At 42.3% G+C, this 26,216-nt stretch overlaps 4 protein-coding genes across 5 annotated transcripts; 2 read left to right on the top strand and 2 right to left on the bottom strand.

Moving 5' to 3' along the window:
• On the top strand, nucleotides 1-6,554 carry LOC311133597 (TAR DNA-binding protein 43-like). 2 transcript variants are annotated; one of them, XR_014613609.1, is made up of 6 exons: nucleotides 1-779; nucleotides 1,405-1,568; nucleotides 3,229-3,369; nucleotides 4,046-4,216; nucleotides 4,312-5,370; nucleotides 6,056-6,554. XR_014613609.1 is itself a non-coding variant. In XM_084167115.1 (5 exons), exons 1-5 carry the CDS (start codon nucleotides 539-541, stop codon nucleotides 4,810-4,812), a joined length of 1,218 nt encoding a protein of 405 aa, XP_084023241.1. In that variant the 5' UTR covers nucleotides 6-538; the 3' UTR covers nucleotides 4,813-6,554. The 2 variants fall into 2 exon arrangements, 1 of the variants encoding a protein (XP_084023241.1); XM_084167115.1 differs by having other exon boundaries at nucleotides 6-779; nucleotides 4,312-6,554.
• Nucleotides 6,555-11,607: 5,053 nt separating this feature from the next.
• Nucleotides 11,608-13,478, bottom strand: rbp7b (retinol binding protein 7b, cellular). The gene is made up of 4 exons (XM_084167928.1): nucleotides 13,312-13,478; nucleotides 12,355-12,533; nucleotides 12,033-12,134; nucleotides 11,608-11,933 (listed from the first exon to the last, which is right to left on the bottom strand). Exons 1-4 carry the CDS (start codon nucleotides 13,382-13,384, stop codon nucleotides 11,880-11,882), a joined length of 408 nt encoding a protein of 135 aa, XP_084024054.1. The 5' UTR covers nucleotides 13,385-13,478; the 3' UTR covers nucleotides 11,608-11,879.
• A 137-nt stretch (nucleotides 13,479-13,615) lies between these two features.
• Nucleotides 13,616-16,125, top strand: LOC311134294 (uncharacterized protein). The gene is made up of 6 exons (XM_084167929.1): nucleotides 13,616-14,148; nucleotides 14,527-14,589; nucleotides 14,720-14,799; nucleotides 15,199-15,329; nucleotides 15,491-15,557; nucleotides 15,673-16,125. Exons 1-6 carry the CDS (start codon nucleotides 13,940-13,942, stop codon nucleotides 15,750-15,752), a joined length of 630 nt encoding a protein of 209 aa, XP_084024055.1. The 5' UTR covers nucleotides 13,616-13,939; the 3' UTR covers nucleotides 15,753-16,125.
• Nucleotides 16,126-16,242: 117 nt separating this feature from the next.
• On the bottom strand, nucleotides 16,243-23,097 carry LOC311134292 (GDH/6PGL endoplasmic bifunctional protein-like). Its single transcript, XM_084167927.1, has 5 exons — nucleotides 22,970-23,097; nucleotides 20,433-21,108; nucleotides 20,208-20,325; nucleotides 19,797-20,066; nucleotides 16,243-19,240 (listed from the first exon to the last, which is right to left on the bottom strand). The coding sequence occupies exons 2-5, from the start codon at nucleotides 21,081-21,083 to the stop codon at nucleotides 17,892-17,894; spliced, it is 2,388 nt and encodes a 795-aa protein (XP_084024053.1). The 5' UTR covers nucleotides 21,084-21,108; nucleotides 22,970-23,097; the 3' UTR covers nucleotides 16,243-17,891.
• Between the last annotated feature and the right edge of the window lie 3,119 nt (nucleotides 23,098-26,216).

Below are 26,216 nucleotides of genomic sequence, written 5' to 3'. Positions count from 1 at the left end.
ATGTTAATGCCATTTTGATCGGAAAGAATAGCGTGTTTATTTTTGTCGCAGGTGTGTTTGAGCGTGACTATTTGCTTTAAATGCGCAGTATTACGTGTATGCTAGTTTAGAAAAACTTAGTTAAGACTTAACGTTAATTAAATTATTGCTTAATTTCAAATTTCTTGGACGAAATTTCAGCTTTTAGGACCAACAAGGCACGAGACGCCGTTAGCTCGTTCAAAGCCACATTGCTAAAGCTAGGTCGATGACACAGCCAGCTAGCTAACCTAACAAAGGAACACTGGGAGTGGAACCGAGACAGCTTCGTTTGCGTGAATATCTCACGAGCTCTAGCTAGCGAAGTCGTTTAAATACAATTTCCTTTAATCAACTTAAGTAGCGTTCATTTTAACATCTGAACTGATTTTTTTTTTGCAAAACCGTGGTGTTTTTTCGGGACTATTTTTGTATTGATCAACTTGTGTGGTTAGCGAGCTAACTTGACATAGCCAGCGCAGTGTTTTTGACTGAGAAAGGGCGTTATTGTAGGTAAAAAATGGCGGAGTTGTACATTCGTGTGGCCGAAGAAGAGAATGAGGAGCCCATGGAGATCCCTTCTGAGGATGATGGCACTGTGTTGCTTTCTACCGTGGCAGCTCAGTTTCCAGGGGCCTGCGGCCTACGATTCAGGAGTCCTGTTTCACAGTGCATGAGAGGGGTCCGGTTGGTGGAAGGGATTCTTCATGCGCCTGAGAACGGCTGGGGCAATCTGGTCTATGTCGTCAATTATCCCAAAGGTATGTTGACTAAGCTATTACATGTTTGTTTTTATTAGTCACCAACTAGTGGACAATTGTATAATAATGTTTACATACTCCATTAATTATTAAACATTGAAAGGTTTCCCGAGTGGCGCAGCGGTCTAAGGCACTTCATCGCAGTGCTTGAGGCGTCACTACAGTCCCGGGTTTGATCCCAGGCTGTGTCACAACCGGCCGTGACCGGGAGTCCCATAGGGTGGCGCACAATTGGCCCAGCGTCCTCCGTGTAAGGGAAGGGTTTGGCTGTGGGGGGCTTTACTTGGCTCATCGTGCTTTAGCGACTCCTTGTGGCCGGCCGGGCGCCTGCAGGCTGACTTCGGTCGTCAGTTGAACAGTGTTTCCTCAAACACATTGGTGCAGCTGGCTTCCGGTTTAAGCGGGCGTGTGTTAAGGAGCGCGGATCATGTATCGGAGGACGCATGACTCGACATTCGCCTCTCCCGAGCCGTTGGGGAGTTGCAGTAATGAGACAAGATCATAATTGGGAGAAAAAGGGGGTAAAATACAAAAAAGATAGAAATGTTCCCTATATACATCATGTGGAATGAGTATCTAACTAGGCAAATTTCAGTCTGAAGTGTTCCCTACCACACTATTGCAGACAACAAAAGGAAAATGGACGAGATTGATGCCGCCTCTGCTGTGAAGATGAAGAGAGGGGACATGAAGACATCTGATCTGATTGTACTGGGGTTGCCATGGAAGACATCTGAACAGGACCTGAAAGATTACTTCAGCACCTTTGGGGAAGTCATCATGGTGCAGGTAGTCTCAAATTTGCGATTTCATTCTTTGCAGATGTGTGCTGTTTTTAGGTACCTTCACTATTATTGTTCTCCCAGATTTAAAGTGGAACTGACACTTAACTATTTTGTAAAAATAAAACATAGATAATCCTATCGGTCAAAAATGTCAATTTCAGTTTATGCTTCAAAACTAACTTTTTAAGAGGTTTAAGAAATCGGTTATATTTCACTCAACATTCCATTGCGTAGAGTAAGGTTTTGTTTGCAGAATAAATGGATGCAGCCAATGAATGATTCATAAAATTCACCAATTAATTGCTAGGTAGTCTAATAAATATTCCTATCAGGTTGTAAATCACAGCTAGTATGTTGTTTGATGCCCCCAGTCATTCAGGGGATGAACTGTTTCCGTTTCATTCACCCAATATTTTTGACGAAAACGGATGAAAAGGGCAGTAATTGGTAGTCTGAACACAATCATATGCAGTATGTTGCTAAGGCTATAGCTTATCTATTTATGTAGGCCTACTTATTTAGCAAGCTAGCAATATGACTTGATAGTCATTTTTCTAGCTAGCTAGAACCTAATGACATGGAGCCTAGTACCACAGAACAATGAGCCAGATATTTCAGTGTGAAGCATCCAGTAGGCGTTTCTACTCACTAGCAAATATGGTAATGAGAGGAAGCCCAGTGGGAGGAGATGGAGCGAGATGGATTTTGGCCATCGATGAAACATTTGATCTCAATACAGTTTTCTGTTCCCAAAACTAGAATATGTTGCTAAGAGTGGACTCAGTTTTGTAGATTTTAACCTTTGCCAAAGTAAAAAAAAAAATGCGTTGTTTAGAAGGAGTGCAAGGGTGACTTGAGTTATTGCACATGCGCACGTCACAGAGAATGCATTCCCTAATGGAAATATGCAGATACATGCTAGAACGCGCCAATAGGATCTCGCTAGCTCGTGCTTGGCTCTGCCCCCCACTGACACATTTGTTTCCATTGGAAATGACAGGCTGTGGTCTCTTGGGTTAGTTATAAAATAATCTTAGCTTGTACTGTTTGCTAGCTAGCTGTTGGAAGTGGGTGAGTGGCAGACCTTTCCCTCAAGTTAATTTTTTTTTCAGCTTCGGTGGCTACATCTATTGGGATTGCAGTGTCACTTGGTTAGCTACTAAGACATGTGATTCACTAATTAGTTTAAGATAGCTACTCATTTACTAAAACTTGAACGACTGTTAGCATATCTCTTAGTTGTCAATGAAAATGTATTTGACATCGATCAAATTAGCACTGAGCAGGCAGGCAAGCTGTAAATCCATCCACTTGTTAAAACGTGGGTTATTATGGGACTGGGGGCAGGCCGCGCAGGGTAGCCTACTATTCCTCATCGTATTCACGGTGCAATTTTGACTGAAAAAGTTATCTACTGTCCCCTGTGCTAGATTTTGGCTCATCTGGCTCTGGCTAACATCGTTCTGTTGTGCGTCAGCAACTGAGGGAGAGAGAGCCTACCTGTTGTTGTTTTTTTATCAATGTAAAGTTTCCGAAAGTAAGACTGCCGTGGTGTTTATATATAAACGCACAGCCGCTTTCCCATTAAATCTGTGTCAGTTCCTCTTTAGTGTGCAATGCCTTGGTATGTCTGTGGTGCCTTCACTCCATGCTCCTCTTCACAGGTGAAACGAGATGTGAAGACTGGAAACTCAAAGGGATTTGGGTTTGTGAGGTTTACTGAGTATGAGACTCAAGACAAAGTGATCTCTCAACGCCACATGATTGATGGAAGATGGTGTGACTGCAAACTTCCTAACTCCAAGGTAGGTGTTTGTTTCAGTATGGCGTGTAACGTGGATTATTAATGGCAAGAGCACTTGTTTCAGACCACACTTGTCACCACCCCTCCCGCCTCATATCTTCCCCCAAGCCATATACACTGAGTATACAAACATTAGGAACACCTGCTCTTTCCATGACAGACTAACCAGGTGAATCCAGGTGAAAGCTATGATCCCTTATTGATGTCACTTGTTAAATCCACTTCAGTCATTGTAGATGAAGGGGAGGAGACAGGTTAAATAAGGATTTTTAAGCCTTGACATGGATTGTGTATGTGTGCCATTCAGAGGGTGAATGAGCAAGACAAAATATTGAAGTACCTTTGAACAGGGTATGATAGTAGGTGCCAGGCGCACCGGTTTGTCAAGAACTGCAACACTGCTGGGTTTTCATGAGCAACAGTTTCCCGTGTGTGTCATGAATGGTCCACCCAAAGGACATCCAGCCAACTTGACACAACTGTGGGAAGCATGGGCCAGCATCCCTGTGGAATGCTTTCGGAACCTTGTAGAGTCCATGCCCCGACGAATTGAGGCTGTTCTGAGGGCAAAGGGGGGTGGGGGGGTGCAACTCAATAATAGGAAGGTGTTCCTAATGTTTGGTATACTCGGTGTATATTGTTGATGTGTGAACCTTTTAACATTTTTTGTAAAACAGCAAGGTCCAGATGAGCCCATGAGAAGCCGAAAAGTGTTTGTAGGCCGTTGCACTGAAGACATGTCCGCTGATGAGCTGCGCCAGTTCTTCATGCAGTATGGCGAGGTCACTGACGTCTTCATCCCCAAGCCCTTCCGTGCCTTTGCCTTCGTCAGCTTTGCCGATGACCAGGTAGGTGCCACCGCAAATTCAAAGACCTTGTTCTATTTCCTATCTGCTGAATTGTCCCTTTTAATGTCAGACTGACCCGCATGTTTTCTCTCCAGGTTGCCAGTTCCCTATGTGGAGAGGACCTGATTATTAAGGGGGTCAGCGTGCACATCTCAAATGCTGAGCCAAAGCACGGCAGTAGGCAGATGATGGAGCGAGCAGGGCGGTTTGGAAACGGGTTTGGGGCTCAGGGCTTTGGTAGTAACCGCACAGGGTTAGGGAGCAGCGCCAGTAGTAATATGGCTAATTTTGGCAACTTTAGTCTGAACCCTGCTATGATGGCTGCCGCTCAGGCTGCCCTACAGAGCAGTTGGGGAATGATGGGTATGTTGGCTAGTCAGCAAGGGCAGACTGCCACCTCTGGCACCACCTCCACTGGGCAGACTAGCTCCACCAGGGATCAAAGCCAGGCCTACAGCACAGGCAACAGTAACTATGGCACCAGCTCAGCCAGTCTAGGTTGGGGTACCGGTTCTAACGCAACAACCAGTGGTAGTGGGTTTAGCTCAGGATTTGGCTCCAGTATGGAGTCCAAGTCTTCCGGGTGGGGTATGTAAGTAATAGTTTGATGGTAAGTATTGTGAGACGTCTTTCCCCAAATGTATTTCTGGTGTTATGCGTGTCTGATACTTAAACGCTTTTGTGAAAGATGTTTTGTACATTTGAAAATTTAATTTAGAAAGTGTTTGAAGTGAATTATTGTTTACCAGGGTATTCAGCTTAAGTGCTACTTTTGATGTCAAATTGATTTGTTCTTAAGTTTGTTATATCCTGACTTATTTTCAACTGGATTCTTTGATGCATGCATTGTGAGTTGTGATGTTTCTGAATGCATGAGAAATCACTGGTTCACTATCCATCCATATATTTGACAACAATCTTGCATTGGAAAGAATCTGGTTGAAACTTAAATGTTTTAAGTGCGACTTTATTTACTGTCTCAAGTTCAATGGAAAAGCCTTCACTACAATCTCTTCTGCAGTTCACCTCTCTTCCATTTTCCCGGGAAGAAGCTTCTCTATGGCAGCATTCTTTGGGTGATGTCAGTATCACTCTTCCATCTGTAAATGCTTTGCCATCAAAGAACGGCTTCACTCCGCATGTTCTAAGAGACGGTGGGTGTTTTAATTTTTATCCACTGTTTAATGGAAAGAACTGCGCAACTGACATTTTAAGAACTCGTGAGTGCGATTGAGGATGGCTTGTGGCGAAGCGTGAATCGATGAGTGAGCGAACGGAGAGAGAAAAAGAAAGCGTGAAACGGACTGGTTGTGCGATGAAAGAGCCCAATTTGACTGCTGTTGTGAGTGTGAATGGGATCTGCAGATGCTACAAGCTCCTCCCCCCTAAATGGACTTTCATTTAATAGTACTTCAAGATCTCTATCTGCAATTTGTCCTACCCTCCTTTTAGTATGTTGATCAAGTAGTATATTGATCAAGTGCAGATGTAGTACCCAAATGTCGTGTGGAATGTTGTGCTGAATATATGTCTTGTTTATATAACCTACATGACCTGAATGCTGTATGGTGTGTGTGGTTTCTTTTCTTGTTATTGGTGCTCTCTAAGTGTGAACTTTGATGTGGATGACGCCTGCTGAGGACACTGGGGACGTGAGTGTTGGTGTGAGAACGTGGAGTGGTGTGGTTGTCAAATATTTCCCAGTGTGTTTTCAAAGGTGTTTTAGACATGTCAAATGAAGGGAGTTCTCTAATAAAACGTTTGAATAGATGTTTATTTGAATACTGGTTACCTTTGTGTCATTTGAATTGTCAAATCTAATTTAATTCACATATCTAGGGACCTTGGACACTGCTGACCGAGGTTTCCATCTGAACCCAGACTGGAGTCAGTGTCCTGAAGGATGAAGACAGAAGTCCTCACAGGCTTGAAATGGGGCCTTATATTTATGGCAACCTAAAAGGAGTCAGAATTGGGTAGTAAGTTTGGATACATTTATGATCTATTCTGTCAGACATGACCAATGTTCTTTTTTTTGTTCAATGGGCTTCATTTAAAATAAATGTGGATGCATTATTTGGGAAGAAGAGTCTTTTATTATGTCTCAAATGTATTCTTTGGGACATAAGACAAATAATTAACAGGTTATGGTATTTTGTACATAAAGGATATTACAGAATGCTGAAATTAAGCACCGGATAAACCAAAGTATAGATCTAAGCGTTTGTGGAGATGAAGTTGGAACCGTGCTCTTAAATTTCAGCCGATGAATATACTCTCACTGTACCACTTGATGGATGATAATTATGAGTTATTAATAAATATTTTCTACAAGTTGGTTGAGCCAGTTGATGCCCTTTAATGTGAAATATTATTAAATGTACACATGCTATTACCTAGTAGTGTCTGCATAATATAACATATTCACTTAGTACTAGGGTAGCCTTCTAGCTCTAGCATGTTGTTCCTTCCTACTCCGTAGCCTCTGTATCCTTGTTCTTCTTCTTCCCTGCATTCTTCTTCCTTATGTCTCTGCTGGTTTGTGCTGGCAATCTCTTCACTCTTCTGTGAAGAAACACTAGAAAGGGGAATACGTTTATGTCAAACATTAACAACAGTATCATTGCAAATACTTATGTTTCTGTAAAATGATCCCTTGTGAGGGTGCAGCTGTTACTGGTACCATAAAAACATTCAGTAATGCCAAGGTTGGGTTTGTGTATCGTTTTCATAAAACAATACATTTTTAAGAAAGGACTGTTCATCAGTCCTGTGATGTTGGCATTTATTAGTTATGACGTTGTAAATTATGAGCCAATACCCACCATTGCTGTAATCTGGCGAGCCGTAAACTTCACATCCTCCACAGATACTGTGCTTTTCTTGGCATGCCTACAATTGAACCCCCCGCAACACATTACAGAAAAACGCATGTCAAAAATGTTATAAATTGATTTGCATTTTAATGAGGGAAATAAGTATTTGACCCCCTCAATCAGAAAGATTTCTGGCTCCCAGGTTTCTTTTATACAGGTAACGAGCTGAGATTAGGAGCACACTCTTAAAGGGAGTGCTCCTAATCTCAGTTTGTTACCTGTATAAAAGACACCTGTCCACAGAAGCAATCAATCAATCAGATTCCAAACTCTCCACCATGGCCAAGACCAAAGAGCTCTCCAAGGATGTCAGGGACAAGATTGTAGACCTACACAAGGCTGGAATGGGCTACAAGACCATCACCAAGCAGCTTGGTGAGAAGGTGACAACAGTTGGTGCGATTATTCGCAAATGGAAGAAACACAAAAAGAACTGTCAATCTCCCTTGACCTGGGGCTCCATGCAAGATCTCACCTTGTGGAGTTGCAATGATCATGAGAATGGTGAGGAATCAGCCCAGAACTACACAGGAGGATCTTGTCAATGATCTCAAGGCAGCTGAAATCCTGCAGCGCCCGCAAGGTCCCCCTGCTCAAGAAAGCACATATACAGGCCCGTCTGAAGTGAACATCTGAATAATGCAGAGGAGAACTGGGTGAAAGTGTTGTGGTCAGATGAGACCAAAATCGAGCTCTTTGGCACCAACTCAACTTACCGTGTTTGGAGGAGGAGGAATGCTGCCTATGACCCCAAGAACACCATCCCCACCGTCAAACATGGAGGTGGAAACATTATGCTTTGGGGGTGTTTTTCTGCTAAGGGGACAGGACAACTTCACCGCATCAAAGGGACGATGGACGGGGCCATGTACCATCAAATCTGGGGTGAGAACCTCCTTCCCTCAGCCAGGGCATTGAAAATGGGTCGTGGATGGGTATTCCAGCATGACAATGACCCAGAACACACGGCCAAGGCAACAAAGGAGTGGCTCAAGAAGAAGCACATTACGGTCCTGGAGTGGCCTAGCCAGTCTCCAGACCTTAATCCCATAGAACATTTGTGGAGGGAGCTGAAGGTTCGAGTTGCCAAACGTCAGCCTCGAAACCTTAATGACTTGGAGAAGATCTGCAAAGAGGAGTGGGACAAAATCCCTCCTGAGATGTGTGCAAACCTGGTGGCCAACTACAAGAAACGTCTGACCTCTGTGATTGCCAACAAGGGTTTAGCCACCAAGTACTAAGTCATGTTTTGCAGAGGGGTCAAATACTTATTTCCCTCATTAAAATGCAAATCAATTTATAACATTTCTGACATGCGTTTTTCTGGATTTTGTTGTTGTTATTCTGTCTCTCACTGTTCAAATAAACCTACCATTAAAATTATAGACTGATCATGTCTTTGTCAGTAGGCAAACGTACAAAATCAGCAGGGGATCAAATACATTTTTCCCTCACTGTACTAGGCCGTACGCACTACCCTCTGTAGCGCCTTACGGTCGGATGCCGAGCAGTTGCCATACCAGGTGGTGATGCAACCGGTCAGGATGCTCTCGATGGTGCAGCTGTAGAACTTTTTGAGGATCTGGGGACCCATGCCAAAACTTTTCAGTCTCCTGAGGGGGAAAATATGTTGCCTTACCCTCTTCACGACTGTCTTGGTGTGTTTGGACCATGATAGTTTGTTGGTGATGTGGACACCAAGGAACTTGAAGCTCTTGACCCACTCCACTCCAGCCCCGTTGATGTTAATGGGGGCGTGTTCGGCCCTCCTTTTCCTGTAGTCCACGATCAGCTCCTTTGTCTTGCTCACATTGCGGGAGAGGTTGTTGTCATGGCACCACACTGCCAGGTCTCTGACCTCCTCCCTATAGGCTGTCTCATCGTTGATCAGGCCTACCACTGTTGTGTCTTCAGCAAACTTAATGATGGTGTTGGAGTCGAGCTTGGCCAGGCAGTCGTGGGTGAACAGGGAGTACAGAAGGGGACTGAGCACGCACTCCTTAGGGGCCCAAGTGTTGAGGATCAGCGTGGCAGATTAGTTGTTGTCCACCCTTACCACCTGTGGACGGCCCGTCAGGAAGTCCAGGATCCAGTTGCAGAGGGAGGTGTTTAGTCCCAGGGTCCTTAGCTTAGTGATGAGCTTTGTGGGCACTATGGTGTTGAACGCTGAGCTATAGTCAATGAACAGCATTCTCACATAGGTGTTCCTTTTTCCAGGTGTTCCTCTAAGAAAGTGAAATAAAGCCCTAGACACCACTCTCCTCCCCCCACTGCACCACCCAAACCCCAACCCTGTCCAGCCTCTAAACCTTTCACACAATCTCTCCCTATCTACGTCATATAATTCACAAAATATCAACACATGCTACGTTTCCTCCACTAAACACTCATCACACAGACCTGTTTCATCTCTCCATATCATCCACAATGTGGCATTCAAACCTGTGTGCCCAAACCGTAGTCTACTCCATTTTTCATTTATGTCATTTAGCAGACGCTCTTATCCAGAGCGACTTTCAGTTAGTGATTGCATACATTTTTCATACTCCACACAACTTCCTCACCCCTACATCGCAAACTCCCCACTTCTTCCTTTACTGACCGGTGCATGCGATAAAATTGCCTCCCCTTAGTATTAGCATCCCACTCTCTTTGCCAAAGATCGAGCCCTTTTGCCCGGGTTAAGGACTTGACTTCCCTGCAGCCCAGCGGGCCAAAATATCTACCCGCTCTATCCTCACAGCACTCACACCACATCGGCCTTCTCATTACCCTCCACACCCACATGGGCGGGAAGCTTACCACCACTCCCATCAACTCCACAAACAAGTCTCCCCTATCCGACCTGCCCGTCTTCACACTACTCAACACTGCAGCCGAATCAGAGCAGATCAACATTCTGTAGTTTCACCTCCTCCACCCATCTCAAACTTAGAATCATGGCCATCAACTTGGCCGCATACACTGACACATAATCAGTTAACCACGTATATACTCTAACATAAAAAATGTGGATATACACCCCTGCCCCCACCCTACCACTGACTGGATCTTTTGAACCATCTGTATATATCCTATAAAACGAATAAAACCGATTATCTATATATCTCTCCACACACCGTCTCACGACCTCACCCCATTCTCTCCTACCCTCAATCATGTCCACATCTACACTTGGTTTCGGAAACAGCCACGGAGGAACGTTCCCCAATGCAATTGCCGGCCCTATCTCTCTCTCCAGTCCATATTCTACCACCTTCTGCCTGATTGTCCACCCGTACGCCCTCTGCTTACCCACTCCTCGCTCCCAGCATTCCCCAGTTGCCATGACCGCAGGGTGTCCCTTTGAACTTCGCCTATTACGCTAATGCAAGTTTGTCCCGCCTTCTCCTCAGTGGAAGTTCCCCACTAATCACCTGCAATGCCTCAACAAGGTGTCGTCCTGAAGGCACCCACACACAATATCAGGGCCCTTGACTGTATCCTATCCAGGCGCTGTAGTACCGTTCTGGCTGCCAGTCCATATACAAAGCACCCATAATCCAAAGATGACCTGATCAATGGCTGGTACATATGCAACAGTGTTTGTCTATCCGACACCCAATCATATCCTGTCACTGCCCTCATGAGGTTCAGCTCCTTCCTACACTTAATTTCAATATGCTCAACATGCCTCTTCCACTTAAGCCTCTCATCAAACCACATAAATACTTAAACTCAGACACCCTACCTATATCCTGACCGTATATGTGCAGCCTAACATCTTTAACCTTCCTCCTAGAATACACCATAAAGCAGGACTTGGCCACAGACATCCTAAACCCCCATGTTAAAGGCCAATCTTCCACAACTCCCACAGCTTCTTGCATCTTCCTCATCACATATTTCACATTCCCACCTCTCTTCCATACAGCCCCATCATTGGCATACAAGGCCACACCCACTCCCTGTCCCACCTCCTTAAATATGTCATATATCATCAGGGTGAACAACACCGGACTAACCACACTTTCCTGAGGAGTGCCATTGTTCACTTCAAATCCCATTGACAATTCTGACCCCACCCTCACCCGTATGACTCGATCGAACAGGAAGTCCATGATCCAGTTATACAGACGACCCCCAATGCCCAATGCACTAAACTTGATCCCTTGAAGTTCTTTCCTTCTCGTCCATTGTTGTTGACATTTTCTGCTGACACAGTCATGTTAGGCAGCTAGCTAGTAACGTTAGTGGATAGCATACATAGCGGCTACCACACAGGTTTACTAGAGGAATACACTTCTTCACCAGATTATATTTAAAACAGAAAACGATACAATATGTACAATAGTTTCTAGAGTAATGGGCTTGTTAACATGGAACCATCTTCATGAGAAATCTAATTGCAGTAAACTTGAAAAGTTGGATGGTGTCATTCAATCAAACCAATAGGCCTACAGCACCACCTGCTGGGTTGGGGTATTACAACACGATACAATAAATTAGAATTATGGTCCAGTGGTTTATTCATGGTAGTTGGTAAATCAAATTTATTGTAGATAATCATGGAAGTCACTCAAAAATAACAATGGACATACAAATCCTCGATGCACATCAAGCATATGATTACCATTGCTATTTCTATTAATGTTGTTAAAATGTTGACTATTTTTCTTCAAATTCTTTGGCTACTCAAAGCATGTGTTCCATTAACATATCATATTAGTGATATATTTATGATTGAAGCATATTTAACAAATATAAGGTTGCAGAAATATTATGCAAACTTCATGGTGAAAGCATGATCAAGCACTCTTTTTATAAATTTGCTTGCAGACTTTATCCTCACAGGTGATTTCCTATAAGAGAGAGAAACAATGCATAACAGTTATGCCTAATAATGCTTTGCCAATGTCACCAATGTAGTTAAAAGGTAGATATGAGTACATGCTACATACCAGATAGAGTTCATCTCCTTCTATCCAGTGCGTCCACCCTCTGTTCTTCTTCTCTCCCTTCTGAACACACACTAGTTTATCATGGTCCCAGTTGACCACCGTCTGTTATAAAACAGAGCATTTATCATAATGTGTAGTGTAGACCAGAACTTTCAAACATCTGGGAAGTAGCTGCAGCTGGCTTGAAATAAGCACATGGACAGCTCTGTTACATATTGCCCTAATAAACCCCACAGTTCAATAAGCAACAAGGAGCAACATAAAATGTTTTTCTATTCATCATGATAATCATGACATAAATGATAAAATTACACGTTTTTACCTGGACTTTTCTGTTATCCATGGCTTTGGTCACCTCCTCAAACTCTTCCCCAATCTTGAATGAGACCGTGTAGTTTTTGAAGGTAGTGAGTGTCTTGATGGTGAAAGAATCACCGTCTTGTTCAATAACTTTCTGAGGTTTCAACATGTTTGCAATCTTGCGCGTTGCAAAATCAATGCCTGTAGGTTAAGAAATTCTGCATGTGATACAAATACATTCAAAGAGACTGAACATTCCAATCCATTCTCAGTAGGCTACTGGTGAGCGATGGTAAGAATCCTAACTCCAAAGACAAGGCTTTTTACAAATTTGAATTCTTCAGAATGTCTTTCAAAAGAAGGTGTCATTCATACTGTATGGAGTTATCATTCATTAGCCTGGTTGCCATCTCTGTTCAGCTATTACATTCCACTCTTTGCCACTTCTGTTATTTGTCAAATGAGTGGCAAAGAGTGGAATGTTAGCTAAAAAGACTGCCAGGCTAATAATTCATAACTACTGATGAAGATAGAAGGTATTGACATCTGAAGTAACTCTGACATTGGTTCCACCATGTGCCCCCTTCCTTAAAAAAATTATAATCTATCAACCTAAAAAAGCAATCATAGAGTTCCAGACAATATGAATCACATACGTTTTCTTATCTGCAACATTAAAAATGTGTTTTGAATTATTGACAGAAAAGTGAAATTAGAATTATGAAATGTTATGGGTTTGAAAATTGATCTAATAAATGAACCAAAGTGAATGAATCAAAGAAAATTCATTTCAGTTGAATGAAACTGCACACTGCCTAATGTCATTATGCATGAATGAATTACCAACAGTTAATTCATGATATAATTACCAACAGCTAATTATTAATCAAGAAATAGGCAATATTATTGTAATCAAAGTCACTTGCCTAAAAACATGAGAAAATGTTTGCTGCAATAACCAAGTAAAAAGAGAACTTACCAAGCGCAACCATGTAACCTTCTAAGTTTTCATTACTAGTCATGTCCCATGTGCCACTGTAGTCGGTAGGCATGGTGGATCCTCGTGTGGCACTGTCAAAACTTCAGTTGAAAGCAGTTGTTAAATGAGCAGATTTAAAGTCTCTGGGATGTGTTGTCCCATGGTGTGTTAATATAGGGCAGGGGTTATCTTTCGTAGTTGGTTGCTATTTTGGACAATAGAGTGGAGAGAGTAGCCCAGTGGAGGGCGGAACATGACTTTTTGCACAATTATATGACGAAATAACATTTGAGATAAGCGCCAGCAAATAGAATAGGCTGTAACGCATCAACCGTATGTGCGCATTCTTTAGTCGCTCTCTTTCCAACAATGTAAAGGGTCACTATAAATTAGAATTATATGCAGTTTCATTCAAGGTCGTTAGAGCGCACGCGCAATCAAAGACAACTTTATAACCCCAGAGCGCACTTAAAAATAGACCTACTGTAGCCTATTATTTGCAGTTTTCTGTGCGGACCTACAGTTGTTCAGCGGTCTCGTCCAAGTATAACATTTAGGATGGGTTTTACATTTTAACGTAGTGTTCATGTGAGGAAATCTGATCCCTATAGGCCAGTGAAGGCCACGCATGGACACCCCAGGGTATGATGCAACGCGAGGCTGGGGGATTCATTTCACAGTAGTTAGAACTGGAAAGGATGTGTTATCAAAGCCCATCACCTCTCACTCCTTTGGCAGAGTTTCTTCAAAATCTATGCTGACAATGCTACATTACGCCTTAGTAAACATGGCATATCATACCAGCAGATGGCTTCCAAGGGATCAAAGGTTAAAATTGTAAGTTTTTGAGATGTAAAGGTCTAGTCACAGAGCCATATAGATTGGGTCTGGGTCTAATTTCTACTGCATGTCTATGATAATGAAAACTAGTTATTTGAATGCATTCTACTTTTATTGATTACTTTTCGTGTTGTCAAAAATGATTTGATTTTTTACTATTAAATGCACCATCTGAAGCTGTCAAGACTTCACTCTATATATATTTGATCTAATTTTGTCTTCTTTTTTTGTCTGTATACTGCAATTCAGCTTTTAGCTGATAATGTGTACAAAACAGCCTAACTGATAACAAACCCTTGATTTATGTTTTCTATTGGTGCCTTATTCTAAAAGAGCATGAATCTAACTCCAGTGTTATAAACGTTTTATTTTCAGTCAAATAATTAATGCAATCTTTGTGGCACTAGTTCTCATCCCTCAATTGTATGTGCTAACCAGGTAAGTAAATGCAAACTATACAATATGTCAATATTTTGCTACTAAAATCTTTACATTTGAATTCATTTTGACTGCATGTTACATGTGTAGTACTATGTTAGGTTTCTGATTGAGAGTTTAAATCCTTCAGGCCCAAATCCTCTAGATACTGCCAGCAGCCTCTTCTGAACAATCTCACTGCCTTCATTGTCTTGTCCTTCATGGCTACAGGTAGGCTATAGAACATCTAGTCATAGTATAGAGGGAGTACATCCTGTTTTGTAAACATATCTTGGCAACTATTTCTAATAGTTTTAATGGGGTGTGCTCCTCACGATTGTTTGACTTTTGTCAAAAACAATGTTTGATCATGTTATTTTAGCCAAGATCATAAGAAGTTGATTTGATTATGATGAAAGAGAGATGGCAGTAGAGATCAGCTTTATTCATTCCCATCTTCCTCATAATTTAATCAGATTGGGATATTGCATTCATTGCAACAATCTAAATGTATTTATGAAGTATGTATACACATTTTAGTTATTGGAAACCACTGATCACACATCTACAAATGGTAAGAGACACAGGTAATTGGCCTGTTTGACGGATGAAATTCTGCCTCCTGACTAGGTTTTGCAGTAACATTCACACTGATAGACCCAGTGCCCCAGTGCTTCAGGGCAGCCTACCATGGGTTTGGACTTGTATCTTTTGGCCAGGGACTGTGCACCATCGCCTTGACTCTGACTGCACAACAGTGTGTAAGTAGCATTTGAGATGATCACAATTGTTCAATAGCCTTACACAGGGATGTGACATCTTTGACTACTAATACAATTATTGGCATTATGGTATGGTCAAGAGGTTTTAATGCTCCAAAGGAAATTATGCATAAAGCGTTTGAATATTTCTGCATTCGCAGGCGAAAACAACTCCTGAGCTGTATTATTTGTCCCTTATTCTATCATTGGCTTGTATCCTGAGTACAGGTAGGCCTTCAGCACAACATCTTTTCCAATCTCTCTGATCCAGACATCATCTTCCCTTCAGTAGTAATAATGCACATATTACAGAACTGATGCCATTGCTTATGTTTCTTCCCAGCCTTCTTCTTGGTGAAGGGAGGACTCTGGGTAACAACCAATAGGCTACCCAGGCCTTGCCAGAGAGGGAACAATGGCTAACTAGTCCAACCAGTCTACAGCTGCGCCAAGTTGCAATTAGATATGTGCCACAGAACCATCCATCCATAATTGATGCTGTTTCCAGGCTACCACCAGCAAGCGATACTGTTGCACAGTATGGTGACTAGTGTAGTATGTAGTGAATTTACATTTCCCATTTCCTTAATTTGATACACTTGAAATCAATTGGTGTGCATATGTTTGTTTGAATTAAATTACTCAGTTTTGAATATCAAATGAACTATTAAAATGGCTACCACTATCATAAAGGGGCATATATATTTTTCAAGCACCCAACGTTACTGCTTAAACATTCCTTAGTTTGAAATCATACAGTTAAAAATAAATAATATGTGCAGAAAGGGTTGTGAAAGCTGTAGTTTATTTCCTTGTGTTAAAATGGTGACTAACTGTTACATTAATTCCATTTGTGTACAGTATGTAGAGAAATGGTGTTAGGTCCCCAGATGTAAAAATAAATAAAATAAAATACATTTGTGAATCCTTTATTCATAGCCTGTTTGAACTCCAAAGTGATAAGGTACAAACCACACTTTCACTTACAGCATTCAGAATAATCAAGTGCTTTAACATTTGCATGTGCAAACATCAAATTGAAACCGAATTACATCCTTTTTCCAGGCACAATAACCTTCAGCTAATACATATATATTAACATACACCTGTCTGTATAATGAACTAAGGCAACGCAGTGAAGCGGTTTAACTAAACTTCATCAACCCATTTTAAATCTATTTCAATATCCTAAAAAGGCACTTTACGTAAGAGGAACTATCCCCATTCAATCCACAAATAAAACATTTATGAACTCAGTTAGTTACACACTTTGAAATGAAATGTTGTGCAGTGAGCAGATCTGTGTGAATGCCAGTAAAGGACATCTCAAACAAGGGGACTCACAGTATCAAAAAAGTACTTCGTTTGGAAGGTCACAACTTAGTTAAGCATTTCACTGTACTTGTGCAGTGACAAATAAAACGTGAAACATCTAAGACCTCTTGTAAGCACCATTTCACTGACATTAAGAGATTATCTGGTACTTTTGTATACTTTTTAGCCAGTAGTTCTGAAAGTAGCACTCACGAGCCAAAAGTGGTCCCCGAATATTGCATACAACATCACATATGTGCACCACACCATTGGTCGCTCTCTCTTTCTCTGCTGTGTCCACTGAGCAGTTGGGCCCACCCTGCAACCTCATTGGATAATGCCGGGCAGGCCTCTTGCTAGCCGTCACTCACGTGAGGGAAATGTAGGGAAAATGGCGCCGCATAGCTTCAAGAAAAACAATCACTTTCAAACTAGGGATTTCGTGGCTAAGACAGTAATTCTGCTCATAGGTTATGCATGTATGAAACACACATTGACACATACAGCCCAAAGCGAGAGGTTTAATAAAAATGTTCTGTTGCCAAAGTACCGGAGCATGTCTTTAAAAGAGGAAGTATTAGGAACTACTGGGCTGGCTCATAGGGAAGAATACACACATTAGGGTCAAAGGCTGTGGAAATTGTACATTTCACATTGATATCAAATAATACATTTGATTATATATATATATATATATATATATATTTATCCATGAGTATAGATTAAAACAAAAGCAGCAATGGATCAGATTATGTTTTTTATGTCATTTAATCTACTGGACAGTACATTACATTATGTATTTTTATTTAATTTGTCATTGAGGCACAAATACAATAATACATGACTATAGTCTACATTATATGTCGACCATAGGAGCAAAAGGTCCAAATCCATTTACCATAGGGCCACATTTGATTGAATTAGATTTTAACCAAAATGATTGGTCTTTCACAGTTTAAAGTCTCCTTTTAACAATCCTATTCTATGTAGGTTCTGTGTGGAATGGGTAGCTTTATGTGAAAATATACTGTTTTTACAACAAAATAAAATATAGTTAGTCTTGATTCATGATGTGAATAACACACTTCCATATCCACTTTGCTTTCCTGAGATGAAATCATCTTATCATTACTTTACATTCTTGGTCAAAATTCAGCAAAATAGTACAATTACAGCAAATCCTTCATTTCCACTTAAATGAACATAATTTCATTGCTACAGTATCACAGAGCCAAAAGCAGCTGTTTGCTATCCTAAAAGAGCATCATAGTCTATGTACCATACTAGCCTGCCACTGGTCGGCCGGATCCCAGTGACGGGCCACTTTTTTGGGTTGTCCTTGACTCGGCTGAGCTGGGTGACCAGCTCATGTTTGCTCTTACCCATCACCAGCACACCTACTTTCTGGGCCTGGTTGATAGCCCTGAGGGTGAGGCTCATACGCTGGTGAGGCTTGGCTGGGCTCTCGGTGAGGGCTACCAGACTGTCCCCATGGGTGTCAAGCTTGCTGCCTGGGAAGAGGGAGGCGGTGTGGCCGTCGTAGCCCACTCCTAGAAGGACAAAGTGGAAGCTGGAGGCGTTAACCAGCTGGGTGATGTCTCTCTCATAGAGCAGCGCTCCACTATCCTCCTCCACACACAGCCGCTGGTTCATCTGCACAGGCATGGGGTGGATGTTGAAATAGGGCATCTTCACGTGTTGGAGCAGCTGGTCGTGCAGGGTGCGGAAGTTGGAGTCCAACTCTGTGAGAGGCACGCATCGCTCGTCCACCATCCACACATGGGTGTCCCTCCAGGGGAAGGAGTAGTGGTGGCGGGCCAGCCTCTGGAACAGAGCTAGGGGACTGGAGCCCCCGGAGAGGGCCAGGTGGAAGCGGCCGCCCTCCCTTACCGCATTCTCCGCAGCAGCCTGCAGGTCTGCGGCCAGCCGCACGATGAGCTCCTCGGGCCAGGCAGACACCATGTCAGCGCTGCGGTACTTCCCCTGCATCACTTGGAAGCTTTCTGCCCCAGATCCGCCCATGTGGTCTTGGGTGATCATGACCACAGCCTCGTTGGCGAAGGTCACCTCCCGTCCTAACAGTCTGAAGTCCAGCAAGTTGCCATTGTCCGCTCCCCCGGGGTACAGGCGGGGGGAGGTTTTGGCCAGACCGTGCAGGAGAGGTGTCCAGAAACCCCAGGAGGCCAGCAGGTTCTCAGTACTGATAAAGCTGTCCTTCCGGCCTTGGAAGATGTGCAAAATGAGTTCTGTATAAGCCTCTCTCTGCACCGTTGGTGTCAGCACATAGTAGTCAGAGATGGGCATACCTAATACACTGACATCTTTGTGTTCTGTTACCTCCTTCCACTCAGTGTCCATCAGGTCTGGCTTGAACAGGTTCTTACTCACGAGAATGGCTGGGTACTGCAGAGTGCCATGGCCAAAGTAGAACACAATCTGCTTAGGCTTGCAGTGGACGCTGTCATGGCTCTGGACACAGAAGATGTCATTCTTGAACAAAATGCGAGCATAGCCTAAGCGCTCATCCAGCATCTTACCTGAGGTCAGGATGATTGGCATTTTCTCGTACTGGGCTATGTCAACATGCACCATGATACCTGAAATAGAAAAACAAAAAGTATGTTTCATCACTACAAATAATCTATGTATCATATGTTATTACTAGGACTGTCAAACGATAAAATCATTTCATCAAGTTAATCGCAGGATTTACTGTGATTAATCGCAAATTCTGAATTTGCTCAAATTGAGCTGTAATTTCAGATTTATTTTATACAAAAAGCACATATTTACGTCTTGATTTTGTCCGAAAGTAACGGTTAGCAAAATCAGGTAAATTGATAAAACACACTTTTCTAACCTCAATGTCAACTTGTTTTGACATTGCATTGTGGTTTTTAACCTTAGATTATGTATTTTGGATGTTTTCAGTGTATTTTGAATGCTTTCAGACAATGTGATTAATCACAATTTAAAAAGCATTGTGCACTAAAATCACAAAAAGTTAACTTGAGTTAACTGATTAACTCTGATACCCCTAGTTATTAGTATATTATGATACAAATTCCTTCTGTTATACAACTGGCAACTTTTTTTATTCATGCACAGGCTCAAAGCGAAACTCCTACAGACAAACGTTCTCATAACACTTACCAGCAAAGGTGGGGGTGAGGCTGTAATACTCCTTTGTTTTGTTCAGTTCTTCCTGTACCTCTAGATTGTAGGTCTGGTACTGACCAATGGTAGCACAGTTCCTGTCCAGGTGCTGCAAGGCACTGAAGATCTTCAGCTTGTTCCTGAGGACCTCCTTCACGTCGCTCAGGTTGGCTGGGAGCCCCATGGTCAGAAGGGTCATAACCTCAGTCAGGTGGTTCTGTATCACGTCTCTGATCACACCGTACTGGTCATAGAAGGGAATACGACCTGTGACAAAAGGAGAGTAAATCAAACACTTCATGACAGGTGATATTACTGGCACCATCACATCTTCTTATAGATGGGGTTACTACACTTGCTTAAGTGAACATCAAATGTGAAATGGTCCGTTTTCTGGGACCACAGTACCTCTGGCATCCAGGGTCTCCTTCAGTACAATCTCCACTCTCTCAATGTGGTGCTTGTTCCAGATAGGATCCAGATGCTTGCTGTTCTCCCTTCTGAATGGCAAAATCTTAGAGACAACCTTTTGAGTATAAAAGCAAACAATATAATTAAAACAAAGATCTGCCTCAAGGGCAAAGTTTTCTGTGAATGTCTACGGGGGACTGATAAGGAGCCCTAGTACATCACCTGCTTCCCTAAATAGTGGTCGATCCTGTACATCTCCTCATCCTTGAGGGAGGTACCCAGTTGAGTGGACAGTAGTTGGGCACTACTGAAATCATGACCAAACGGCTTCTCCAGCACCACCCTCAACCACGCCCCGTTGGTCGGTCTGCAGCTGTTGTTGATCTTTTCTGCAATGTCCGCATAAGCGAAGGCTGGCACTGACAGGTAGAACAGCCTGCCTGCCTCCACTATGCCCTCCTGCTTCAGCTGCTCTGTCAGGTGTTTGCCCAGGGCCTGGTAGTCCTCTAAAGTCTTCAGCTGCCAATACTCAGCCAGCTTCAGAAACTGCTCCTTCACCAGGGCACAGCGCTCCACAGACAGCTCCCGAGGACAGACCACTCCCTTTAGCGCCTCAAACAGGATCGGCGTGGCCTTATCCTTGGGCAACAGGCCTCCTCCATAAAAGGAGAAGCTGTAGCCGCTACTCACCTGGTTAGCGTACAGTTGGAAGAAGCCCTGCCACAGGTACTTCTTAGCCAAGTCACCTGTACCTCCCACTATGACCACTGACACATGCCCCACCTTTGGTGCTCCCTTGGTCTCCTTGGCATAGCCTCTCTGGGCACACACAGTGGCCAGGAGCAGCAGTGCTGCCCACACAACTTTCCACATTCTCTGGTCCAACACAGATCAGCTCCTACAGGAGAGAGACAGAGCAAGACGGATCAGGAATAACTTCAAAAAGGTGATTTACAGACCTGGTTTGGATTGCTAAGTATTCAGTTGTTACTAACCCATAATCACAATGGCTGATTCATCGGCTTAAAAACACACATTGATTGCAGTCGTGGATTGGTTTTCTGCCAATGCAAACAGGATTTCTGGGAGGCAGCCTAGCCTACTCTTAATAATGTGGCATATTTGGTTTGTGGGTGGAAACGGTCAGCTCTGAGCTATACCAGGAGCTACAACATATGGACACCATCACCTTCCTACTACAGTCCCCTCCACCGTCACCCTCCTACATGTCTGTGTCAAAGATAGGTTCATCTAAGTCTTTCTTTTTTGTGTCAAAGAGAGGCAACTCCTCTGTCAGTAGATAACAGGCCAATCCTGTTCTCTACACATTTCCACCTTCATTGTATTTAAGCGGTTGAACCTTTTAGGCCTACATGTTTTGGGGTTCAAGGTTTGAGACAATAGATCAATGGAGAGACACTGGTTTCTAGACTGAACCCATTCAAAGGAGTAAAGTCAACATTAACAAGATACACAGACGAGGCATCTACCGTAAATGGTTTGCGTAACTTTACCGATACATCTGAAATCATAGTCTAGTATCGATCAAGTTTACACAGCAAACAACAAAGGTCATTGCCACTGAATTCTTCTGGGAATCATACTATTGGTATGGATGGACACTCATTAAATCATTAACATTTTTAGCTGATGCCTGATGGTGAGTCAAGATTTGGGAGTTGTGCTATCCCAAACAACCAAGATCACAGCTCTGCCTGCAGGATGTTGACCTACCTACAATGTTAATGTACAGTAGCCTAATACATTTAAAAAAAATAAAGATTATCATAGGCTGGGTCATTCAGTGTGAACATAAATGTACGTTTTCTTTCAACTTTGGGTAACCAAAGCCTTCTTTAAGACGTTTTGGGCGACCCGACCATATTCACATAGAAATTGGAGTTATAGATCTGTGGTGTACAAGTAGCCTAATACTATACATACATATTTTGTATACCGCTCTTAACTCATAAGTGCAGCACTAACAAATCATTAAATTGATAATTTTGTGCTGACGAACTAGGTAGCCCCGAGCAGCCTGATGAATAACAGTGCTCACATTGTTGACTCTGAGGACATTACAGAGTTGCAACACAGTCCACCAGATGATCTGAAAGGATGGATTTGGCTTTTCACAAATGTATCATTCTTAAAGTATACAGTATTTTAAGCCTTAATACGTAACTTTGTAGAAACTCATAATAACCAATCCTGTGAAAATGTATTGCGCCTTGAAGCCTTCACCCAATTCCAAAACAGTACAACATTATCAAATGACTTAACAAATCCCTTCTGTCTAGTGTCTTTACCCACTTCATCCAAACTATAGGATAGAACTTGAATAATAAATAATAAGCAATAATAGCCAGCTTAAGGATGCTATTTTCTACTATTATTCAATTTTGTCTGATAAACAAAAAGGGACAAAGAAAAGACCCCTCAAATATGATGCACTTGTCATGAATAGTGTCCTCTCTACCGTAGCTTATGCCGCTGCATTATGTCACGTGAAGGGCCTATTGAAAACCATGTGCGCTAATGTGCATGGCCATCACTATCCATGTCCATACAATAGGTCTGACAGTTCCACCTGCTAGCTGTATTACTTTAGCTACAGCATGCCGTTGATGCATACAATGTTACCCAACAAAAGCTTTTCCGACAATTTACAATCACAATAAAGTCACAAATCCCTCTCACTCAAACTATTAAATCAAACATAGTCTGAACATTAAAAATTATATGGAAATGTAGCGTACCTGTTCCCGCAAAAGTCGAGTTCGATGAATGACCGCATAGTTCAATATTTGTGTCAAAATATATGCTACTTCCTAGAGCAGTCACGTGACACCAGAGGTTTGCATAAAACATGCGCTTCACCATAAAACCATGGGCGCGTTTGAGGCTCAAGCAACCGACTGTTGACGAAAGTGGAGATGAAGTTGGGGGAGGTGCATCTGTGACAGCCGAAAGTCGGACACTAATGTGGTTTTCCAACACGGCGCTGCTGCCATTTTTTTATACAAGTGTTTCTTTATAATGTCGAAGTAAACATATCACACACTCACAAACTGAAATCATCTGTGTCTAAGTGAGAGAGAGCATTAAATAGTTCATTCATTTGTATATATACACTGTATAGGCTACAATACATGAATGGCGCCAAAGTTGGTTCCTGTTTGAGTCATGTCTTAGGTCACCTTCGTGTGGGTCAAACAAAAATACCCTAAAGATTAGTTGACAATAGAGCCTCCCACAATGCAGGCAATGGCTGCAGAATGAAGTTGGTGAACTGCAGTCAAAACTTCATGACCTTTGATCACATGATTTTTGTCAAGTTCATGCAGTCGATATCTAGGCGCAAATTGGATAATTTTTATCCCCATAATGCAACACACTTTGAAAGGTGGTGACCAACGATGATCACCAACTTGACTAAAGTGATCAGCTCGAATGCGCCCCATCCCAAATAGCCCATACATTTAATCCAAAAGCACAATTGTTCAGTCTATTACATTTGAATCCTACACAAACAATTAGGTTGGATGCAAATACATTTAAATTGTTCTTCCTGTAGGAAGATTCTTCTGAAAATTTCACAAGAAAAAAAATAGTGTGGTTGTTGACTTGAAACTGCACATAAAAAGTGATGGCTGAGTGTTTGCAGTTTGAAGTTGAAAAGGGGGCAACAGCCTACAGTGCAGGTTGTAATGAAAAAATATTCCCAGACACAGGCGATTGCCGACTGAGTGAAGGACCTACAAATCACCTTGCATTATAAATAACTAGCCTACTCATTATAGAGCTCGCCAGCTTGTAGTCCTAAAAGGGGGAAATTAGTTATCTCTGGTTCGTTCAGCCATCCCTATGTGATACATTTATGGGGAAAGAATAGGGGTTTGGAATAAATGCATAAAATAAGGTCTGAATTAACACAGGCCTAGGAGACCTTACTTTAGGCGTTTATCAAAAACCCTCATTCATTTTCCAATGAACCATGGCGGAGTTAGTACCTACAAAAAGACCCCATTCTCTCTATTTGTCTTTTTCTCGTTTCCTGGTTTTCACACCTGTTTAAGGCTTATGGTCAGGGATGCCATGTCCACGATGTTCCTGGAATTGGGCTACTGATGGGGAGGGTTGGAGGGGTGTGTGTGTTGAGAGCACTGGTTGAGATAGCGCTGCAGCAGGCAGCCGAGTCACATTAGTGAGAGGAGACAGAGCAGCAGCGCAACTTTTTACCATTTCAACGTAGGATATTTAGATGGTCATTATGGAGACACCTATTTCGAACCCTTTCTCCATAAAACGTATAAACGCACTAGAACTGGCGCACTTTAGATAAATTCGTTTGGAGGTGGTTTAAAGTGAACTGCATTCAAACTTAGTTTTACGCATGCTGAGTTCTTGGGTCTCGAGCGCTGCGCTTGGGAAATGTTTTAATGGAAGTTATGGAACTCCCCCGTGTGCTTCTGTTATGGGGGAAAAACTCCACAATGAAACTGACATTAAATGTGGAGAATGATACATTTGCATCTGTTGGCCATCAAGTAGCCTATTAATGTATATGCCATTGCAGGCTACTGTAGCCTACCATTTGATATAATACATATGTTGAAATGACGATATTGCTGGAGTCATTGCAAATCAATTTGTGCCACTTGTGTACTAGCCTACCTGGAGCTGGCAAACGGATTTAATAAATAGCCTATAACTTCAGTTTATTGCTGTTGTAGCCTTGTTATTATTAATGGCCATGTTAAGTTAATTCAATTGGTAGTTATCAATTGTAATCATGGTCACAGCTCTATCGCAAATGTATCATTCTCCACATTTAATGTCACTTTCCTTGTGGACTTTTCCCTGAAATTAGATGTAGGCCTATCAGGGGCTATATGCTACCGGCATCTAGCCCAGCAAACCATGGCAAAGTTGAATTACAATCATAAACCCAGATTTTAGTCAGTAGCCTATGCCTATTGAAATGTCAAGTCAATCTCGCAAATAGGCCATTTATAACAGTTTGTAGTCTTAACATCTGGGACATAATGGCACAATTGCCAGAAAATAGGCTAACATTCGTATTTTAAGCGTTTCTTGCGCAGAGATTTCGACATCCTCTGTCCAACTTTCATCACTCAAACTCCTGTCGGATTTATCTTTAGTTATGCAAATGCTCAAACAGGATTCATTTATAATCATAGCAATCAAACAAGTTAAATCGACATCTATTGATGGAAAATGATCTGGCGAGTTTAATAACGGCAAATTATATTTTCCCTTGCCACATATTAACATTCATTTAATGTAATGTTAAGCTTGCAATAATTATTCTTGTTGGAAAAACTATATTCCTTAATTCTCTTGTTAACGATATGGAAGAAGAGTTTATTGGATAAATGTGGGGCCTAGTTACCAGGCCAGGTGTGCAGGTTTTGAGTGGTCATTGTGTAGACATTTAGATCAACCTGGCAACCCTGCTTATGGTCTTTCCTCAATAGAAATGGCGCAAAAGAGCAAGTCCTGTTGTAGCGTACCCCCTTGCTCGAATTCGATATGGAAAAAACTGCCGTATCGAAAGCCTCGCACTTTGAAGTGAACCCGGGTTGGGCTGGACCGAATTGCGTTTCCACTGCCTCCAGAATATTAATGATGTCATGTTGCTAGCTTGCCAATGTGACTGTGCTACTAGCTTTGCAAAAAAAATATATATATATACTAGCTTCGCTAATGTTGCTAGCTAGCTAGAAATTGTAGAAAGTCATTTGGCTACAACTATCTAGCTATATGTTGAAGAATGTAATTCACCCTCACCACGCTGGAACTAACGTTACCCCATACTCCCGATGCCAGCTAGCCAAATATTTAGCTTACTAGCTAGACGGTTAGCATCGTTGCTAGCATAACAGCCTAGTTAGCTTAATTCTTAACCTTGCTTGGCATGGCCACAGGTAACCAAATGTTTAGCTTGTTAGCTAGACGGTTAGCGTCCTCGCTAGCATAACA

This window comes from Coregonus lavaretus (genome assembly GCF_964263955.1).
Source record: "Coregonus lavaretus genome assembly, chromosome: 8".
Taxonomy (NCBI): Eukaryota; Metazoa; Chordata; class Actinopteri; order Salmoniformes; family Salmonidae; genus Coregonus; species Coregonus lavaretus.
The sequence above is the reverse complement of the archived record's forward strand: the minus strand, read 5'-3'. Positions and strand labels throughout refer to the sequence as shown.

What these genes read in the sequence shown, in the direction of transcription:
- LOC311133597 (XM_084167115.1), top strand. Translation starts at nt 539, where the DNA reads ATGGCGGAGTTGTACATTCGTGTGGCCGAAGAAGAGAATGAGGAGCCC. An exon ending in GGGAAGTCATCATGGTGCAG is followed by an intron (nt 1,569 to 3,228) that starts GTAGTCTCAAAT and finishes TCCTCTTCACAG; the next exon opens with GTGAAACGAGATGTGAAGAC. An exon ending in GCAAACTTCCTAACTCCAAG is followed by an intron (nt 3,370 to 4,045) that starts GTAGGTGTTTGT and finishes TTTGTAAAACAG; the next exon opens with CAAGGTCCAGATGAGCCCAT.
- rbp7b (XM_084167928.1), bottom strand. Translation starts at nt 13,384, where the DNA reads ATGCCTACCGACTACAGTGGCACATGGGACATGACTAGTAATGAAAAC. An exon ending in AGGTTACATGGTTGCGCTTG is followed by an intron (nt 12,534 to 13,311) that starts GTAAGTTCTCTT and finishes CTTAACCTACAG; the next exon opens with GCATTGATTTTGCAACGCGC. An exon ending in AAGGAGATGAACTCTATCTG is followed by an intron (nt 11,934 to 12,032) that starts GTATGTAGCATG and finishes TCTCTCTTATAG; the next exon opens with GAAATCACCTGTGAGGATAA.
- LOC311134294 (XM_084167929.1), top strand. Translation starts at nt 13,940, where the DNA reads ATGGACACCCCAGGGTATGATGCAACGCGAGGCTGGGGGATTCATTTC. An exon ending in CAATTGTATGTGCTAACCAG is followed by an intron (nt 14,590 to 14,719) that starts GTAAGTAAATGC and finishes TAAATCCTTCAG; the next exon opens with GCCCAAATCCTCTAGATACT. An exon ending in GGCTTGTATCCTGAGTACAG is followed by an intron (nt 15,558 to 15,672) that starts GTAGGCCTTCAG and finishes GTTTCTTCCCAG; the next exon opens with CCTTCTTCTTGGTGAAGGGA.
- LOC311134292 (XM_084167927.1), bottom strand. Translation starts at nt 21,083, where the DNA reads ATGTGGAAAGTTGTGTGGGCAGCACTGCTGCTCCTGGCCACTGTGTGT. An exon ending in ACCACTATTTAGGGAAGCAG is followed by an intron (nt 20,326 to 20,432) that starts GTGATGTACTAG and finishes TATACTCAAAAG; the next exon opens with GTTGTCTCTAAGATTTTGCC. An exon ending in CCTCACCCCCACCTTTGCTG is followed by an intron (nt 19,241 to 19,796) that starts GTAAGTGTTATG and finishes TTTCTATTTCAG; the next exon opens with GTATCATGGTGCATGTTGAC.